This window comes from Archocentrus centrarchus, chromosome 20, assembly GCF_007364275.1.
Source record: "Archocentrus centrarchus isolate MPI-CPG fArcCen1 chromosome 20, fArcCen1, whole genome shotgun sequence".
NCBI lineage: Eukaryota > Metazoa > Chordata > Actinopteri > Cichliformes > Cichlidae > Archocentrus > Archocentrus centrarchus.
In genome coordinates this window covers 23,086,118-23,107,669 of record NC_044365.1, presented here as the reverse complement: position 1 = coordinate 23,107,669, position 21,552 = coordinate 23,086,118, and the positions used below count along the sequence as shown (strand labels likewise).

The following is a 21,552-nucleotide window of genomic DNA, read 5'->3' as shown; positions in this document are numbered from 1 at the left end:
ATAAGATGGCCAGTCATTTCCAAAGGTTTCTGCAGATTTGTAGCCATAGGAAAGCAGAAGGTCATTTTCCTGACCATTCTCAGGCAGCACAACATCTTCAGGAAAATTGTGAAGTGAAGCCTAAATGAGCTCCTGGTTGTACTCAATAAATTAAAGAAGAGCAAGGGTGTTGATTTTGCTCAGGAGGGTCTCACGAGATGCTTCAGGAGGATTTTTAAGGGTTGATATAAAGGCACAACCACACTGATTGCACAACAGGATGAACGTTAGTGATGAACATTACTATCCACTGACTAATCTGTCCAATAAAATCCCATCACCTTCAGCTGAATGTTGCATGGATGAAAAAGTCTGCATGTGTCAAGCAATTTTAATATATTATCTTGTGTTTTTGATAGTGTGTTTTTAGTAGATTTTGATTGTCTAATAGTTTTTTAAAATTTATTTGCATGCTTTTATTTTTGCAAAATTGTCTTACTTCCTACCTGCATTTCCACAATTAAGCTAATGATCTACACATGCTCGGTCATCTGGTATAAAAGGAGAAATGAGGCCAGCACAGCAGTCAGCACAGTAGGATTAATAGAGCAGACATCAGAGAGACTCAGCAGAGCAGAGCAAGGGGGAAGCAGCAAAATGTAAATCAAGGGAACCTGGGACTGGCCATAGAGGAACTGGACCCAGCAACAGGCAATTCATAATGAGGCACAACTGATGAGAGATTGATTGGTGCGATGTTTCTTGAGCATTTGTTTTAAGACTGTGGTGCCTCATGTGGACATGATATACTGTAGACTGATGCTCCCTGGTCACTGCATCCTCCTTTGCCCCTCACCCCCGCAAAAAAAAAAGTTTTTTTTTAAAACTGCTCTTCACCCAATGGAAAAGGATCTCTATTTCTTTCTTTTTTACACATGGTCACATCAACAGAAACTATGTTAAGTTGAGGTGTGAGTGGATTCCCATGTTAGCATTTACAATGACTTTATTACAGCATTATATCCCCCCACACACACATACACACACACACAATATTTGGCACTTTTATATGCAATATGTCTTCATGTATCTCCAAAATGTGTGCCTGAATATCATTACTATATATTTTTTTTTCATTTCTTTAAAAGCAAAAAAAAAGAAGAAGGAAAAACAAGACTTTATAATTTTAATTGGGCTTTTATTTACAACACCATAAAGCTGAAATCTGGCAAAACAGCAAATGGCGAGTTTAGATTTGTGAAATTCTACTAAAAATCACATTCACCTTTACTGATTTTTAACATTCTTGGTTATTTTGATTGGTAAAAGTTATACAAAATCTACACATTTCACAGATCTGAAAAAAAAAACAGTAAAAAGAAAAAAAAAAAAACATAAAAAAAAAAACAAAACTGTTCCAGATTTAAGTATAGTGATCCAAAATACAAGCATGAAATCAAGACAGAAATCTAATTTTCATAGTGCTGATTGCCCCTCATCTCATGCCTTTCTATGCTTGCTCATTCTGCTCTATGTTGGCAACCAGGCCTTTGGTGTCTACTGGTGCTCGGTTTGAACTGTTGAAGTATAACTTGTTGTCAAAGGTGGATTCTACCAGGGCAGGGGTAGGTATCCTGGGTATCCGTTTACGAAAGAGTAGGAAGACACCAAGTCCAACTATTGCGATTACGATTAATACTATTGCCACAGTGATGCCAGCAGAACCATGTGTAGCTTCTTTGACGACGCGGGCTAAGGAAGCAAAACATAGTTTGAGCAGTGACATAACTGAAATCTGAAAAATCAAATATATATCTTATATACTAATTTACTTACCAACAGATGGTGGCTTTTCTGTAGGTTTAATAACTAAAAAAAATTAGTAAAGTATAAATTAGTATATGTATATATTATACTAATATATATATATATATATATATATATATATATATATATATATAAAGTCAAACTGAATATTTTTTCAAAGCTGATTTTTAGTTACCTTTTGGTGTTTTGCAAATGTAAGAAAATGATTTTCTGCAGTAGGCTGTACTCCACTGACCACTGTAAGAACTGATGGACACACATGACTCTGACTTTGGCATTCCAGATTTCCAGTTGGTATAGTCCAAAGGGCTGTTATCGATCCACATCAGCTTATCTGAAATAGAGATGCGTTAATTTATTAATAAAGTGCATGCATAAACAATTTACTACATTCAGTAATGTTGGTTTTTGTTATTTAGTGGACTTTTTTTTAATCTAACTGGATAATGGCAAGATTGCTTCAAGCTGAAAGGAAACAATAATTCAAATAACCACTGATGCAACCAAGATATGCAGAAGAGCATCTCTGAATGTATAACACATACATTTACAGATAAATTTCAGCTGGGGTCATAAATTTCCATATCTTTTTTCATCACCCTTTAATTTGTGTGTTAAATATTCTTTTTCCCTGTGTCATTTCTCATTATTGCACATAAACATTTATGCACATCTATGGTTTGATTGCTTTGCATGTGTGGATTGGATGGGTTGTTACCAACATCTGGTGAGGACTACATGTCAATAGCACCTTTAGAAACATATTTACTTAGAAAAATTGGTGATGTGTTCGATGCCTATTTTACCCGCTGTATATACTTTCCCATTTTTTGGTATAATTTTACTAATTACAATACATTACAATACATACAGAACAGGTTGTCACACTTTTTCTCTATTTTCTCCATTCCTGTTGTGGTTCACACACACAAATTTCAAGTTTCACTGATTGCATCTCAGTAAAAATATAATTTGTTACTTCCTGTTAAGCTAAGTCTGGTCTGTGATAAATTCCAGTGATCTCACCTTCATTGGTCTTGTACATGCCAATCCAAAAGGTTTTGGCACTGTCCTGGAGGATTTCCAAGTTCTCTTCTATGAATTTACTCTCAGTCGGGTCCTCAATACTCACTAGAGAAGCACCTGATAGGCATAGCACAATAGCTAAGTGTATAAATATGGATATAATTCTTTGTGTATATCGAATTCTTCATAACATACCCATTTTCACACATTCAAGTGAGGCGTGGGCCCAATCGTAGGTCATTGAACTGATGAAGGAATAACAATGGCCTCTGAAAGGTATCCATGTTCTTCTCTTTGTTGGTTCGGGACAGTCACCAGGAAGCTGTGGGGATTCAGTGGGAGGTACAACTGAAAAAGAAGGAAGAGGGTATATCCCAGTCTTATAAACTGCTTGCTAACTGTGATTGGTGCTTGTGTATAAAGTGTATGAGAAGTAAAAAACAAAATGTCTAACCTGGTGACCGTTTGCAAAGGGAATAATAGGTATTGGTACATGGTGCAGTCTTCCATGTTTTGTCCACATCTATATACACACAGCCGTAGTTATTTTTAGGTTCAAATTTGCCCCATTTGGTGAAAGACAGAGGCCAGTTATCAACCCACTTGAAGCGAAAACCAGTCTGTGAAAAACATAAAACTGATGAACACTTACAGAGTTAGAAACAAAGTTATAATCTCATCTTGAAATCCTGCTTGAACCAGTGATGTGCAGTAACAGGTAGACCCCCTACCACATTGCTGTTGAGCCCAATCCACACAGGCTCATTGAGCTTGAACATCTGCAAGGTGACGTATGCGTGGGTTACAGGATTCAGGATGCTAGCCAGATCTGCATCATCTGCTTGGCACTGCCTCCTAGCTTCATCCCAACGCATCTTCTGGGCCACCACTTTGTAGGAATCATTGCCGAGCTTGTAGAAGGCCTTTGGTAACACAGTGGTGGGTTTGACTGCAATCTGTGAATCTGAGTGAACAAATCACATTAGTTGGTATTCAGTTACAGGAAATGTCTACCTTTGGGCTCTGCGGCACAAAGTTGATGACACAATTGTTTAGTGTTGGTCTTTGTGTCTTGGTGTTGATTGGGATTTGATTATTTTCTCTTTTACTTTGTCATCCCTCCTGTTTCTCTCCTTTACGCCTTTGTCGGATTACTTTCTCCTGTGGCTCACCCCCACCCCACCCCCACCTGTTTCTCACCTCCATCAGCCCTCTGTGTGTAGAGAGTCCTGTTTTCACTCATTCTTTGTCAGATCTTTTTTTTTTTTGCTTCCTGTTTGGCTCCTGTCCATTCCCTCTGTGTTTTTTGCTTTCTAGCACACATTTTTTTTTTTTTTTGGTAATGCCTACCTTCCTCAATTAAAGCGTTGTGCTTTAGTGTCCTCTCAGCTACCTTCACTCCACATCTCATCACAATTTGCAGTGCTAAATACTGTGATCCCTCACCTATTGCGGGGGTTACGTTCCAGAGGTGAAAATCCACCTTATATTTATGATTATTTATATATATTTTAAGGCTTCATAATTGCTTCCCAGACTCCTATAAACGTTTCCCACTCTCTTATTACAACTTGAATGATGAAGCTGATCAATTATGTAGCTGTGCAGTACTGATGGTGATGAAGGTGGTGCAGTATCTTTGCCCTTGGCCGTTTCTTCTATTTCCACTAAAGGCGTACAGTAAGCGTAACATATCTCTTCGTCCAAGTGATGAATATAATTATGGAGTGTTACAGAAATACCTATATACCACAAAATCCCGCAATATAGTGAAAACTCAGCGAAAAAGAAATAGTAATATTTTTATTGCTTATTTCTCTTATACTGGGTCCTGGTGCAGCTCCTCAGCAGACTTCCTCACTTCCAACTGTTCTGATTGGCTTCCCCTCACAAACAGAAGATTTGAACTGCTTGGTGTGGGGCTATTGTGGTCACAGGCAAAATGACCATATTATGGTTAAGCACAGTTAAAAAAAAGTGTCTAATTCATAGAGATGAACATTGAATTGAACTTGAACATTTGCTGATACAGTGAAACTTTGTCCATTTTTTATATGAGCACCCAGTGTTAACAGTATCTATATGAGAGAAGATAAGGAGAAGAGAGCATGCTTTACTGACACTGGGTGGCCTTGCTAGTTTGCTACTCACCAATGTTTCTTTTACAGATGAAGCCTTGGTTTGATGCACAGTCATCCACCTTCCAGTATCCTGTTTTTTTGGTAATGCTGCCCACCATGATCACACAGTCATAGGACTGTCAAGCAGAAAAGAAAGAGGTTGGTTCCCATGGGTCTTACTATTTTCACTTCCTTATTTGATGACAGTATACTGACTTTTCTGACATTTGTTTCTGCACATAGTGTACAGTTTTAGTGCCTTATTGAATTAAATATTATCAGCAGGTATGAAACTGTGGAACATGCACACACAATCTGTGTAATCATTGTGTAATGGTGGTGGATTTGCAGGTGGAGTAAGTAAGTTTACAGATTACTTATTTAACTAAAGGTAAACTGTAGTTAACACTCACCCTATGAAAGATGGGATAGGCTCCTGAATTGGAGACATGGTTAAAAAAGTAGGTGGATGGAAGTCCTGCATTCAAAGGTTTACTTCTGTAAACCCTCAGTAGAGTTTATATTATAATGAAGATTTTCCATTTTTTAGCTTACAGTAGGCTTAACTATTGCTATATTATTGCTTATGAAACAAAGATTGTTTAAACCAAATTCTGACTCAGTTAAGTAGAAGAAGATGGAACTTTTTCCTATTTCCTTTATGTTTGGTGACAAGAAGCAGGTGATTTGGGGCATGTAAATATGCAAACTGTTTATTTAGTATTAGATGTCTGGATTAAAAGGACTCAGTCTAATTCAATCATTTAACTAAATTAAAGCATGTGTGAGAGAAGAGATTTAAGCTGAAGAAAAAAAAAAAAAAACCTCATGAAAATATCTTCCTGGAGGTGCTGATGCTGGCTCCCCTAAGCCCCAGTTGGTGTATGAAATGCTTTTGCCATCTGTCCACACAAAGTGCATGTCCCAGTTGACATCATTCATGCCAATCCAAAAATCTTTCTTGTAGTTCAGCATCTGTGTTGTTAGGAATGCTAGAAAGGAATAACCAATAATTCAGTAAATGCCTAAAAATGTAATTTAGTGACACATAAAATTTAACCTTTACAAATATATGTATATTTTTTTTTTTACATGAGCAGCACGTTGCAAGACTCCTATCACTCACCTTGCTCTTTCTCACTGATTACAGAAAGCAGATTTCCTCCCTGGTTTATGCAGTATGTCCTGGCATCGTGCCAGTTTTTGTCATCCCCCACAACAAATTTGTAGCACTGTGTAAATAAAATGTATTAGAGCATTTCTGTTGGAATTACAAATAGACAGTCAATAACAGGATATAAGAAAACATTTTACTGGAACAGATTTAAATACACGTCCTGAAAGTAGAGGAAAAACTTTTTTAAAAGACATTTACGTTATACAGAATGTCCCCATTCTGCTGGAATAATATTTGTGGTATTACCTTTCCTTGGAATGCTAGCCACTCTGGAGCACATCCTCCTTTGGGAACTGTGGTTGGGGCCATTGTTGTATTGATAAAACTGCTGCTTCTCTTACAAATAGATGGAAACTCAAAACCACAGTTAATATCATTCCAGTACCCTAAATGTGAAGAATTTACAGAAAGCAAAAAACAATTTATTTTTTAGCTGGTATTTCACATAAAATGCAATATAGAGTTTCTCTGTAATAGGCTCACCCATGCTCTGGTACATAGTGACACAGTGTTCATCATTGTTGGCAAAGTTGGGCTCATTGTGTTCCCATGCAGTGTAGGTTATGGGGGTGCCATCCAGCCAGCTTAAAAATGGAAATTAAATGAATGAAAAATAAAATTGGCAAGTTGTCAAAAATCCTAAACATTTAATAGAGTTTGTTAGTAAATAGCTAATGTTTTTCTTAATAATGCATTTACCTAAATGATTTATCCAAATTCACTAGCATGCCAATGTAGTACTGTCCTTCTGTTCCTCTAGAAATCTGTTTAAATATAAAAATGAGACTTTACATGAAGGGAAGGGGAAAACAAACTGGAATTTTCATAGCAGCAGATTAGGATTTCATAGTAGCAGATTAGGATTTAAACAAATAAATATGCACAAATGTGCTGATTTGAACTCTCATGTTTAGTAATATATTCTGTGTTTCCTGCCTGTTTCCAAAGGAACTTCCTTTCACTCTCTCCTGTTATGACTGCAAGTTCACCAAAGTTTTTTTTGCAGTAGTCTCTGGCAGCTTCCATACTCTGTTTGTTCATATTAATGTAATACTGGGTGTCATTGTATATAAGCCATCCATCATCTGTGGTGTTGTATTCTGCAAAGAAAACAAAACAACCATCAGGAGTTCAGAGCCGTGCTAGCAGCTTCATGATTCTGTAGTATCTGAAACCAACATGCTTACGTCATATGGTTATGTTGTAACCTTGGTTCTCTGAGTGAAAGACTATCTCTCCATTCCACTATTCCGTATGTACAGGGAATGAACCCCCATTAGTGAGGACATGTGGATACTTCTTTAAGACACTCCGGCTTGCCTGACTACACCCATCAGCTTATCCGTAAAATAGCTGTCCTTGCATGACGTCACTAATCTTTTGATCAGAATGTGTGTCTGAGTAGCATAAAGCTGGGAAGAGAGTTTCTCACTCTGAGAATCAAGGTTTACAACAGGGATCCCCAAATCCAGGCCTCGAGGTCTGGTGTCCAACACACCTGAGTCAAATATAGTAGTCATTAGCAGGACTCTGGAGAACTTGACTGCATACTGAGGAGGTAATTCAGCCATTTGATTCAGGTGTGCTGGATCAGGCACACCTCTAAAACCTGCAGGATACTGGACCTCGAGGCCTGGATTTGAGGATCCCTGGTTTACAACATAACTGTACATTCTGAATTGCATCAAGACTATCCACTCTGGATTAACTCTTCAAGATACCCTGACAGGAGCCCAGCCCAATATCCCAACCACCACAGTGTTTGAGTAAATGAACTATTTACAAATGTACATATACTATATTGCCAAAAGTATTTGCTAGTCTGTCATCCCATACATATGACCCTGAGTGACATCCCATTCTTAATCCATAGGGTTTCATATGATGTCGGACCACCTTTTGTAGCTATAACCTCTCCAAGTCTTCTGGGAAGGCTTTCCACAAGATTTAGGAGTGTGTTTATGGGAATTTTTAACCATTCTTCTAGAACACCATTTGTGAGGTCAGAAACTGATGTTGGACAAGAAGGCTTGGCTTACAGTCTCTGCTCTAATTCATCCCAGTGTTGTGCCAGGTTGAGGTCAGGACTCTGTGCAGGCCAGTCAAGTTCTTCCACACAAACTTGCTCATCCATGTCTTTATGGACCTTGCTTTGTTCACTGGTGTGCAGTCATGTTGGAACTGGAAGGGGCCATCCTCAAACTGTTCCCACAAAATTTGGAGCATAAAATTGTCCAAAAATGTCTTGGTATGCTGAAACATTAAGAGTTCCTTTCACTGGAACTAAGGCACTGATTTCAAAACAACCCCACACCATAATCCCCCCTCCACCAAACTTTACACTTGGGACAATGCAGTTACACAAGTACTGTTTCCCTGGCAATCCCAGACCCAAACCCAGACTCATCCATTGGATTGCCAAACGATTCACTACACATGATTCACTACACGTGATTCACTACACGTCTCTAGAACACATCTCCACTGCTCAAGTCCAGCAGCAGTGTGCTTTACACCATTGCAGCTTTTCTGGATAAACTGTAAAGCGTGGCTGGCAAGCCAGAGAGTCTTAAAGTATCCACATGTCCTGACCAATGGGGGTACAATGTAACAGAGTGGAGAGATAATCTTGATGCAATAGAGAACAGCATGCTCGCAATGACAAGCTGACGTTCACCATGTTATTTTAGCCTGTCGGCACACTAACTTTTGCATGAACAGCTGATTCTGATGAGATTATATAACAGGACTTATGAAAAGGGAAAAGCCAAAAATGTTAGAGAATCCTTAAAGGAACCATAAATTTATGAACCATAAATTTGCACTCAAGTCCAACCATGCGACAGTAGATGACATATGTCTATCTAGACAGAAATGATGGATCAACTGACCCCATTGCATCAATGAACCCAGGAAATAAAAAGATATGTTGAGGCAGCTAGGCTTTTCTTAGGTACAATGGTGAAACCTACCTTGTACAGCTACAACAGGCTCAGGTTGGGGAGTTGCACCTGAAAATATTTAAATGAGAACCACAAGTCTTACCAAGTTTAAATTTAACCTAGACAGTTCAGATATATGTCTCAATGTGAGCTTGAAAACTCAAGATAAGATCAGCCTGTGTTACCTTTGCGTAACTGGCAAATCCAGTTATTGTAGGCCTCACAGTGTCGATCATTCCATCTCCAACCGTCCATCTCTGTACAGTGCTCGTTGTCATTGTGGTTGTTTGGTTCCCCATAGCTCCATTTCTCAAAGTCAGACTACGTCACAGTTTTTTTGGAAAGATACATAATTAGGCTAATGCTGAGAGCAGTAATGATTAAAGTTTTTCTGATTTTTCTGAATTGCTACATACAGGCGATCCATCACTCCAGACAAATCCTCCATTGATACCCTGTAAGCCGAAGCCTATCCAGACTCTTGCAGATGGATCGACTCTTTATGAGTGGAGAAATAAGTACTGATTACCTGAACTGTTAATTTGCTCATTGTGAATTCTGAGACATGCAAGCTTTTAGTATAAGCAAACGTACTGCAGCTGTCTCGTTTCCTCATTATTGTGTAGGCTTATGAGGTCTCCACCAATGGCCCTGCAGAAGTCCCGTGCTTCAAACCAAGTCTTCTTATGCTCTTGACTTTTTATGTAAATCTTTATTAACGAGAGAAAAAGGATAAAAAACCAAAACAAAACAAAACAGTGTTATATGACTGAAACAGCACAAGTTTCTTAGACTTCTTCAGTTTGTGCTCCTACTTTGTAACATTTATTCGCTGTGGCAAGTGGGGTCCACCCAGGTGCACATCTTGGGGCTGGAGTGGTGGGTGGAGCTGTTGTCGTCTGCACGCCCTCTGCACTTTTCTTGCAAATATACTTTTCTTTGTTACTGCAGCTGACAACATCCCATAATCCAGCAAAAATTCCAGTTGTCATGGCAACACATCCTTGTTTTCTGTCTTTTATTAGACATACAAGAGAAAGAGGAACACTAAGGTAAAAGACATAAAGATTACAATCAATCAAACATATCAAACTGTCATGTTATAAATAATGAATTCAGGTGTTAAAATATTTAATATTTTAATCAATGACTACACTCTATAGTGCTGTTAGGGAATCTGAGGCTTTATTATAAGGGTAAATGGTAACAGCTTCACGTTTAATATTCTTACGCTGGAAAAAAAAAAATTCCCCACTCGCACTGCAGGTGGTCTTTGTCCTTCAGACTCTGGTTCTCTACCAGAGGCTTGGGAGATTGTGGGTCCTGCACAGTACCTTAGCTGTTCCTTGGACTCTGCTCCTCTGGACAGAGGTCTCAGATGTTGTTCCTGGAATCTGCTGGAACCACTCTCCCAATTTGGGGGTCACTGCCCCGAGTGTCCCCAAGGGACCGCTGTTACCTTCACCTTTCATATCCTCTCTAGCTCTTCTCTCAACTAGTGGTATTTCTTGGAATTCCCATGTTCTTTCTTCTTGATGTTAGGTTATTGCTACATCTATCATTACAGCCTTCTTCCTCTGCTTGTCCACTACTACTATGTCTGGTTGGTTAGCCATCCCCAGTTTGTCCATCTGTATCTGGAAGTTCCACAGGATCCTAGCTCCAATTCTGCCTGCTAGCAAGATGCTAGTGTTCTTTGGTTTTATTTATATATATATATATATATATATATATATATATATATATATATATATATATATATATATATATATATATATATATATATATATATATATATATATATACACACACACACACACACACGAAGTAAGGTGTACCTGGCATTCCCACGTTGAAATGGGTGAATGTGACCTTTCTTCCTGTTGTCCATTTGAAAGTGTCTCTGTCTTCTGTGTTGGAAAACCCTGTCCAGAAGTACTTCTCTGGTCTCAAGCCCACCAAACTGACCAGAAAAGCATTCTCATATCTGCATGAAAACATATAAAAGCAGAAGGTTTAGCAAAAATGTTATGAAGGTTATGAAGACCAAAGAAGACAAGAATAGCTATGCAAATCTTTATGTCATGGTTCAGTATTGCTGACACTAGTTTGAAAGGCAGTGTGACACTTAAAGACTGTTATGTAAAAAGGGAACTGGAAATATATCACATTGATGGAGTTTATTCTTAGTTCATGATCTAGTGATCAGACCTGTAGCAAAGCAAATCTTTTTCAGTTTTTTCTTTTTCATCCCCTATTGAATTATTAATTGAATTATGATATGAACAAGGGCTTTAAAACTGATCTAATTATTATCTAATTTCAGATTCCCATGATTAATGAACATGATGGAACAATATGAAAAATAACCACCTGACCCCATTCCTTCCTTTTCCCATCACAGCTGTTCCTTGCAGTGCACAGCTCAAAAATTCCTGGACTAGTTTGGATGGGTAACACTACATTAAAACAAAAATCAAATGTCTGGCACAGCAGGAAGTGAAGAGCTTGTCCCTCTAAGTGGATCATCATCCGCTGTTTGGAAATACTTCAGATTTAGGGCAAGTGACATTAACCAAGACCAAACACAACTAACTTATTCAATTGCAGTATGAAAGACCATATTTAATTTAAAAAAACCTTTTAATTAACAGGAATGTAGCACAAAGTAAACGTGAAAATAAAAATGCTCTGTTGATTTAATTTTGTGTTAGGGTCTGATATAGTTTTTTTTTTTCTTCTAAGAGCTGCACTGAGTTTAGGTGAATACGCAGGACGCATTTTATTTTGATGCAAAGATTTGTTCATTAGCAGTGAATAGTCATGGCAAATAATTGTGATCTCAATACTGATCAAAATCATTGTAATTATAATTTTGGTTCTAATTGTGCAGCCCTAATATGAACCATAGATTTAAAAAAGAATTATACCTTTAATTAAAGCCTGATTTTTTTTAATTTTCTTTTTTTAGTTATCTGTTAATATAAACATACTACAAACTTGTACACAAAAATACAAAACAAAATGGCTGAACTGAACAGTGAAAACACTGTTCAAAACTAAGGTAGTCTGACCTCCAAGTCATTCACTGTAATCTTTAAAAAAAACAGGTATTTGGTGTTTGAACTATTGCAAAAAAATATTTGAACATGGAAATAAACCTGTCAGCCACATCCACCAGGTTAGCACCAGCCTCTGAGCATGCCCGCTTTGCCTCTTCAAAAGTTTTTTTCTCAGCTCCGATGTTATAACAGTAAGAAGCAAACCTGATTGAGCCCTAAAAATCAAGCAAACAAAAAAAAAACAGTGATGCTTAATCTAAATAAAGGTTTTGCTGTATAATTGCACCTAAGAGAAAGGCCATAACTCACAAGCTTGCATCCTGAGTTGACTTCTGCTTTGGTGCCTTCAAGTGGTTTAGTCGAGGCCTTCTTCTTGCAGATATACCCATGCATCTTCTCACACATGTGATCTGCCCACTTCCCATCCTGTATAAGAAATACAGCGGGGAAATTAGAGCAGCAGTTATATGACAATTTTTATTGTCATTTAGCATTTGAACAGGAATGTGCGCTACCTTTCCTTGAATCAGGACACAGTCCTCTTGGAAGTTGGTGAGATGAGAGGGCTCATCACTCTGCCACTGGGTGAAGGTGACAGGTGAGTGATCGGACCATTCAAAGAGCATCTGGTTCCTTTGATCATTTAAACCAATCCAGAGCACATCTGTCCTCACTGAGGTTTGAAATACAAAATACAAAGTAGTTGCACATGTATCTTTCAGACTTGATCTCATCTCCAATTACTTTTGTATTCTTTAGGAAGTTTTTATAATAACATTGTTTAATGAATGACAAAGTAAAAACAGCACTGAGGAGACTGCCTGTAGTGATGGCCAGCTTTCATCAGCAGCAGGCAGCTGTTGACGTGGAAAAGTTAACAAACAGCTGTAAATACCTGGCTAGCACCAAACAACAGACACATAGTTCAGGGTAAGGTGGAGGCCCTTACAGTATCCAGACTGAGATATGATGAAGCTTTGCTCCTCTATGTTGTGTATGCTGGCCAGATCTCCTCCCTCTTTGTGGCATGCAGCTAAGGCATCCCTCCACATCTTTGTACTCCTCTCCAGATAGTAACAGTTTCCTGCATAGTGGACCCAGTGACTGGGGCAGAAACCGGGTTGTTTGACTGTGGATAGAGACCAACAGGGCTAAAATAAATATATACTATTGTAGGTTTGTATTGTAAAGACTTGGCCTTAGAATAAATTAAGATTTTACTTGGTGGTGGGGGCAGACTGGTGGAGTTTCCTTTACGACAAATGTAACCAAGTTTCTTGGTGCATGTGCTGCTCTCCCATTTTGAGGCCTTTGCAGCATTTAGGGTTGCACAGTTAAGCCCGGGGTCTGATGAGGGATGACCTGTTGGAAGCATAGATTAGCTAATGGTAGTATGAAAGGGTTTTATTTTAAGTTACTCCAATTAAAACAAAAAAACAAACAAACAAAAACACACCATGACATCTCACAAACCTGGGGCCCAGTTTAGATATCTGAATGGGTTTCCATTGCTCCACTGCCATCCACTGTCAAAATCCAAGCTGTTCAGCCCGATCCACAGAGATGACCCTAAATGATTTGCTAACCCTGTGTCAGCACATGCATTTTAAATTAACAAATTGTCAACAGTGTAATACAGTTGTAGTTGATACAAGGTTGATTATGTACCTGCAATATATGCCTGCTCATGCAGCTCTACGATGCTGAGGAGGTCGGCTCCCTGCTGCTGGCAGCTCTTCCTGGCCTGATACCAGGTCAACACTGACTGTGCATTTAACTGATACTGAACACCAGTGACTGGGTCAGTGATCCAGTTGGAGGATGCTAGATTATATGTAAAACACATAACACTATGATTTACATCAGGAAGTTAAATCAATGTAACACTGTTTGACCTCGGTGGAGTACATATTGCTATTATTAAATCCTTTATTTAAACAGGTGTTCTCTTTTAGATCAATATCTTATTTTTAGGAGAGTAGAGTAGCAAAAACGTAAAACAGACAGGCAGACACAGACATGATCGTAAAACAAGAAGAGCCTGAATACTGATAGATAAATGTATCCTTTTTTAAAATTGTTTCATTTTGTTGTAGGCACCGATGTATTTAAATCCAGTTTTTCCAAATTTGGTGTAAATAAGAGATACAGCTTATGTTACTACTTACTTGAGTAATGCATCTAAATATAATAAGGAAACAGAGGTCATTGGGCAATTTTTGAAGTACAGCCTCATAAATAAACACCATACAATGCTGCTGTCGTCTAACTGCTAAAAAGGACCATGACACTTTTTTTTTTTTACATAAGATACAATGATAAGATAAGATAAGATAAGAATCATGAGTGAGGACTCTTGCTGGTAAAAAAGGAAGTAGATAAAATATGTAGTTTGAGAAACATCTACAACTTTAGATGGGACTGAACTCTGACTTTATAAAAGAGTTTGATAAAGGAAGAGCCCTTTATTTTCTTGTTTCTTTCCTGCTTCAGTTTAAGAGCAGAGTCAGGGGAAACTTAGGCCTGTCAAAAGAGGAAACAGAGGCCAGAGCTGTGTTGACAGTTCCTGAGAGGAAGAGGTGAGAGTGGGTCAGAAAACAGGCATGTAGCACTGACCTCAAAACAAATTTATTGTGTATATTTTCATAAAAGTCATTGTGCTTCATATTGCTGATTGTAGATGTAAAGTTGACTGTTTCATCTGTAACCATCTGTAAGGTTGAACAGATTTGTTATTTCTTACCTCTGTTTGGACAAAATCCCCATTTGCCCACTTTGCCATAATCTCGCTCTGTGGCACACCACAGCTGTCCATCTGGGCGACCATCTTTTGTGCATTCAGCATACCAAGTTTCCTGGAACTTAAAAGGGAACTGACAAGGGCTTCCAAAAGCATTGCCCCCTATTGTGAAAATCTCTGTGGAGACACAAATAATGGATAATACACATGTAATCATTGCACCAGTATACGACTGCTAATTATGAGAGTTTGCCTCCACCATTCTTATAAGCTTTTAGAACTTCATTCAATGGATTTGAGCCAATTTACTCTCAAGTCTAAATGCTGATGGTGGGTGAGAAGGAGTAGTGCTCAGTTTCTTTTTAAACACAAGTTCTTGGCTCTATGAAGGTCAGTCATTTAAATTTAGAAAATGGACTTGTGCTTGTAACGGGCACATTCCCATGTTGAAAAGGGGGTTTTCCCAAACTGCTCCCACAAAGTTGGAAGTTCACTGTTGTCTAAAATATCACTACAAAGCTGTGGTTTAATTTAAACTGTAAATGGCAAGTAAGGATCACTGTGAATCACTCCAAAAAGTGTATCATGATATATGATTCTCACATTTTACCTTGATCTGAATGTGATGGTATTAAAGCTTGATACTGTTTTCGGTTGAGTTCCCGAGCTTTAAAAAGGGGGGGGGTTTAACCCATCTCAAAGGGATTCTAGTCATACAGTCGAGGCTGGCTGTCAATTCTCTGCATATGGAGTACCTTCATAAACAATGCTTGTTATCTGCAGTGCACTGAGAATTGTCCAGTCTAAGCAGTCTGCATGATAAGTGAATGTGCTTACTTAAAGTTTCACAACAGGTATGTTGTGACTAGCTCCCCTCTGGTCCAGGAAGGTGTTTCTAAGAATTATACCCTAAGTTTAAAATCACAATTCCTTGATGCTTAAATGCTGCACGGCACACTTATTCTAACATATGTTTAAACATTTGTACTCTGTTCAAATATTCAAGAATGCAGGTGAAACAATTAGAATAGTGTTAGTAAATCATCATTATTACTTTATTAATTAAAACCCACCAGTTACTTTTAGTAAAAAATGATCAAACTATGTTTCTTTGCAAACTATGTCATATACAACCACAAAATCTGCTATAAATACCATTATAGCCAAGCCAAATTTTTATATTCAAATCAGTTGTGAATTTAAAATGCTCTAATAAAGAGTTTTTTTTCAAATATGCATGCCTTATACACACATTAACATATTTAAATGTTAAAGAGGATTTCATCTATAGCCATAGGACTTTTTTTCTGGTTTACTTTGCAGAGATCATAGTAAGATTCTTTTGTTATATACTGTATATGTGTAATATGAATGGAAGTAAGATGAACTTTGTTGTGGCTTTACAAATGCCTAAAAAACAAAACAAAACAAAACTGTAAGCATGCAGAACATGGTAAAACACTTCAAGGACCCTCGAAAACATATTTCCAAGCTTTCTACAAACACACTCCAGTTGAGTTGCCTTTGCAGGCTGTTGCACCCAGAATTCCTACCTTGATATCCTTTTGAACAAAGGTCCCCTCGGGTGCCATATATCTTCCAGCGACTCCAGACCCCTGAACCTTTGTAGATCATTACGTTTCTCTCATTGTGGTTGCCCCAGTTTAAGTGCAGGTCCTGGTCTCTTAGACCAAAGATGGTATCATTCTTACACTGCCAGTGCTGGAGGTCACTGTTCTCATCACATTCAATGAGCTGCACTTTCACCCAGTCTTTTATCGCAGTAGCACCCAGACACAACTTGAGGGACAAACTGAGGAGACGTGATTCAGAGGCCCACCGGAACTGCTGCTCCTTGGCATGAGGATCACAAGCAGCCAGTGTTATAGAGCTGGCAGTTTCCACATTTACGCACTTGTTGTGATCTTGATTGAAGATGAGGAAGCTACTTGTGTCTGGAGCAGAGCAGAAAATATTCAACAACACATAATGCATTTTTGTTTCAAATGAATTTGCAAGCCTATTATTCAACAAAAAAATGTGTCTGCGTTACATACCTATGTCAGCAGTGATGCCGAGGACTTGAAGGGCACAGAGGACCACAGCAAAGTTTGAACAGGGTAACATTATCCTCAGTGTGTGGTTTGCTGTTAGTGGTGGACAAGACTGTAGCAGAAATTTCCTGTCATGAGCAAAGGGGTCTGGTGTGTGCAAAGGTGTGTGTCATGGAGCAAGAGTGATACAGAGACACAGGGCCTACCCCTCTTAATCACACTGATGGATATCCTGTCACATGGGTAATTACAGCTGGTAAAATGCCTGCAAATTCCAAGAGTTGTTGCAGACTTTTTGACGGGAAGCGGAAAGCAAACAATCTGATTTCTATGTTCAGCAAAATGAAAGCCAATTTACAGTGTCAGGTAAGTCATAAAATTAAAAGCAAAAAAAGAAATTAGATGGTGAATTGTGAAAATTTTTCAGGATTCATTTACGCCTTCATTAGTGAGTTTTAAACTGTTATAAATAGACAATATGTGCTAAATATATGCCTGGATATTGAACCCTGAGAGCAGATTGCATTGTGCAAGACTAAATTTAGGTTTAAAAGGTGACTTAGAACAACGGGTTTGTAGTGAGGACCTGAGCAAATGAGGATATAATGAGGTTTGCAGCACTTTGCTGATGTGAGTTTTTGTGGGTTAGCTCTCCTGGCAAGGCTTTGGGTGAGGAATGGAGTCATGACACCAGTCAGAAGACTGAGAGGACAGAAGGAAATCCTGCTTCCTATTGAGAGGAAATGAGTGGCAGTCTGACTGTTCTGGTCTCAAACTGCAGGAATGCCCCGTTATGCTGCTCAGACCAATAGATTCAGATCCAGTTAAGTGTCTTATGTCTTAAAACTGAATTTCTGTCAGGACCACCTGAATCACACATTATGAAGAATTACTCTGTTTTGGGAGCTTTCTACCTTTGCACACTTATACCTGGAAAGCCTTAAGCACCATCATGACCCTGCCACTGAGCAGAGCATTGGTCGTTTCTTATTCATTAATTACAAGGAATCAGAAATGAAATGGAAAAGCTGGGGTGTAGTTGGGTTGCAGTTGGGCTTGCAGAGGGAGAAGCAACACTTGCATACAGTTGTCCTTATTATTTTGCCCCCAGCTGACATTTCTCCCTTAGCCTCTATGGCCTACCAGAACGAACACTGTGCTCTATTAGTTGATTCTTTTGGGGCCACTTGGGGGCAGCAGATCATCTCTATAAACACTTCTAAATGGCTCGACTATTGTTATAGGGATGCCCTGATCCAGTACTCTGTATCTTATTGATCCAATATTAGCCAACACAACCGGAGTGGATATAGGAGAAAAAAATACATAATTGGATAATCCATCAGCTGAAACTATCACATAAGTGCTGTGAAAGGAAACATGCCACAAGTAACAAAGCTGCTTTGAATGCCTTTAACCCTTACATACTGTTCATATTTAATGTCTTCACTGCATTGTTTGGGGTAAATTTTGACCCAGGCCAAGAATTCCCTGATAATAACTATCTACACCAAATTTTGAACTACAAATTAATTTAGAATGTATAAATAGCCTGAAATTGATAAACTGATTTTCAATTCTTGACTAATATTTTAGAGAACAGAGAGTGTACTTTTTACGTTTGAAAATTGTCATTTTTGGAGAAAAACATTTATTATCACACAACATCATGTCCTGTTCTACCTAAAACACGAAAACATAACAGCAATAATGATTTAATTATATTTTATTGAAAGTGAAAATGGCAAGAAAAATCTTTTGTATCATAAAAAAATTCTACCATTTCTAATTATAAATTTGAATCCAATAAAACTTGCTTACTACAAACTAGTTTGTCCATTCAAAGCAGTGGTAGGAAACCTTGCATATTTGGGATATGCGTTTCCCACACTCACTGAAGTGACAGCTGAGGTGTCATAATCTTATGATCTCCCCCCGAACCCTTCTTATAATGTCTGTTTTAATCAGACATTATAAGTTAGATCAGCATAAATTGATTCCAATGAGTCCAATGAGTATTTTTAGATTATTTTCTTACATTGTGGGTGCTTGGTCTTGCCAATGTAAAGAACAAGCAACAGATAGGCATGTACTGTACTCATATTTATATAGTGCTTTTCTAGTCTTACTGACCACTTAATGCTTCTGACTACAAGTTACACTTTAACTGTACATTCATACAGAACTTTATTCTGTGCACTTCAAGCACTTTATGTGTATCTACCTCACATTTATGGCAACTTTGGAATCACCAACTAACTTGAGGAGGAAGCTGGAGTTTCTGGAAAAAGCCACTTAAGGTACAACCCCGATTCCAGTGAAGTTGGGACATTGTGTAAAACATAAATAAAAACAGAATACAATGATTTGCAAATCCTTTTCAAACTATATTCAATTGAATACACTACAAAGACAAGATATGTAATGTTCAAACAGATAAACTTTATTTTATTTTTTTTGCAAATATTCATTCATTTTAAATTTGAGGTCTGCAGCATGTTCCAAACGAGTTGGGATGGGGCCATTTTACCACTGTGTTACATCACCTTTGCTTTTAACATTACTCAATAAGCATTTGGGAACAGAGGACACTAATTATTGAAGCTTTGTAGGTGAACTTCTTTCCCATTCTTGCTTGATGTACAACTTCAGCTGCTCAACAGTCTGCGTTGCCATATTTTGCGCTTCATAATGCGCAACACATTTTAAACGGGAGACAGGTCTGGACTGCAGGCAGGCCAGTCTAGTACCCACACATTTTTACTACGAAGCCACGCTGTTCTAACACGTACAGAATGTGGCTTGGCATTGTCTTGCTGAAATAAGCAGGGATGTCCCTGAAAAAGACATTGCTTGGATGGCAGCATATGTTGCTCCAAAATCTGTATGTACCTTTCAGCATTAATGGTGCCTTCACAGATGTGCAAGTTACCCATGCCATGGGCACTAACACACCCCCATACCATCAGAGATGCTGGCTTTTGAACTTTGCACTGATAACAATCCAGACAGTCCTTTTCCTCTTCGGCCCAGAGGACACGACGTCCATGATTTCCAAAAACAATCTGAAACGTGGACTCGTCAGACCACTTTTCCACTTTGCGTCAGGCCATCTCAGATGAGCTCGGGTCCAGAGAAGCCAGCAGAGTTTCTGGGTGTTATTGATATACTGTATGGCTTTTGCTTTGTATGGTCGAGTTTTAACTTGCACGTGTTGATGGAGCAATGAACTGTGTTCACTGACAATGGTTTTCTGAAGTGTTCCTGAGCCCATGTGGTAATATCTGTTACAGAATGATGTCGGTTTTTAATGCAATGCCGCCTGAGAGATCGAAGGTCACAAGCATTCAATGTTGGTTTTCGGCCTTGCTGCTTAATTGCAGAGAGTTCTTCAGATTCTCTGAATCTTTTGATGATATTATGGACTGTAGATGATGAAATCCCTAAATTCCTAGCAATTGTACATTGAGAAACGTTGTTCTTAAACTGTTGGACAATTTGCTGACGCAGTTTTTCACAAAGTGGTGAACCTCGCCCCATCCTTGCTTGTGAACAACTGAGCCCTTCAGGGATGCTCCCTTTATGCCCAGTCATGACACTCACCTGTTTCCAATTAACCTGTTCACCTGTGGAATGTTCCAGACAGGTTTTCTGAGCATTCCTCAACTTTCCCAGTCTTTTCTTGCCCCTGTCCCAACTTTTTTTGGAATGTGTTACAGGCCTCAAATTCAAAATGAGTGAATATTTGCAAAAAAACAATAAAATGTATCTGTTTGAACATTCAATATCTTGTCTTTGTAGTGCATTCAATTGAATATAGATTAAAAAGGATTTGCAAATCATCATATTATGTTTTTATTTATGTTTAACACAATGTCCCAAGTTGGAATTGGGGTTGTACTCTGAAATTGGTCAAACATGCAAAGTCCACACAGAAAAGCCACAGCCTGGATTCAAACCACAGTTCGTCTTTCTGTAAGGTGAGCGCATTAATCAGTGGCTATAAGAAACCATTAGAAACTATATATTGATAAATGCAGGCCAGAAAACCAAAAAATTACCCAAAATAGACTAAAGGGTTATACAGATGTTTTAGTTTTGCATCTGCAAGTATGTGAGACTCTACCTGCTGATGAGCCCGAGTCTCTCTTTGGATGTCTGAATATTTATCAATTTTTTTGCAACTTATGTACAAAGACCTTAAATTATGGACTTCAACTACAGATGTTCTTAGTGGCTTTGAGCAGTGTATTAGCTTAGATGCTGTTGGTCACTGGGCTCATTGGTCCTGATATTTACTGACTAAATGCAAAGACTTTTCCAAAGACTTTGAACTGAATTAGTGAGACCTTGGTCCGATGGCATTAAGTTGAGTCACCTGGTGGGTGTTGGACTTCACTAGGGTTGCCCTTTGTAACCAATGCTATTCATAATTTTTATGGACAGAATTTCTAGGCACAGCCAAGTGGCGGAAGGCTTCCACCTTGGTGGCCTTTGGCTCTGTTGGCTTCATCAGGTGGTAGCCTCCAGCTTGCACTGGAGTGGTTTGCAGCCTAATGTGAAGCGTCGGGAATGAGGATTTGCACCTCCAAGTCTGAGGCCATGGTCCTCAGGTGGAAAAGGGT

At 38.5% G+C, this 21,552-nt stretch overlaps 1 protein-coding gene across 1 annotated transcript; it reads right to left on the bottom strand.

Annotated features, from left to right (window-relative positions):
• Positions 1-1,151: 1,151 nt before the first annotated feature.
• LOC115799085 (macrophage mannose receptor 1) lies at positions 1,152-17,090 on the bottom strand. Its single transcript, XM_030756044.1, has 30 exons — positions 16,931-17,090; positions 16,427-16,828; positions 14,877-15,050; positions 13,802-13,957; positions 13,607-13,720; positions 13,355-13,495; positions 13,083-13,262; positions 12,649-12,806; positions 12,443-12,559; positions 12,233-12,348; positions 10,910-11,058; positions 9,887-10,086; positions 9,666-9,781; positions 9,488-9,569; positions 9,257-9,392; positions 9,102-9,140; positions 7,066-7,229; positions 6,829-6,893; positions 6,613-6,713; positions 6,376-6,515; positions 6,079-6,184; positions 5,778-5,944; positions 4,984-5,089; positions 3,564-3,796; positions 3,287-3,452; positions 3,028-3,180; positions 2,833-2,949; positions 1,982-2,140; positions 1,816-1,848; positions 1,152-1,731 (listed from the first exon to the last, which is right to left on the bottom strand). Exons 1-30 carry the CDS (start codon positions 16,998-17,000, stop codon positions 1,490-1,492), a joined length of 4,302 nt encoding a protein of 1,433 aa, XP_030611904.1. The 5' UTR covers positions 17,001-17,090; the 3' UTR covers positions 1,152-1,489.
• Between the last annotated feature and the right edge of the window lie 4,462 nt (positions 17,091-21,552).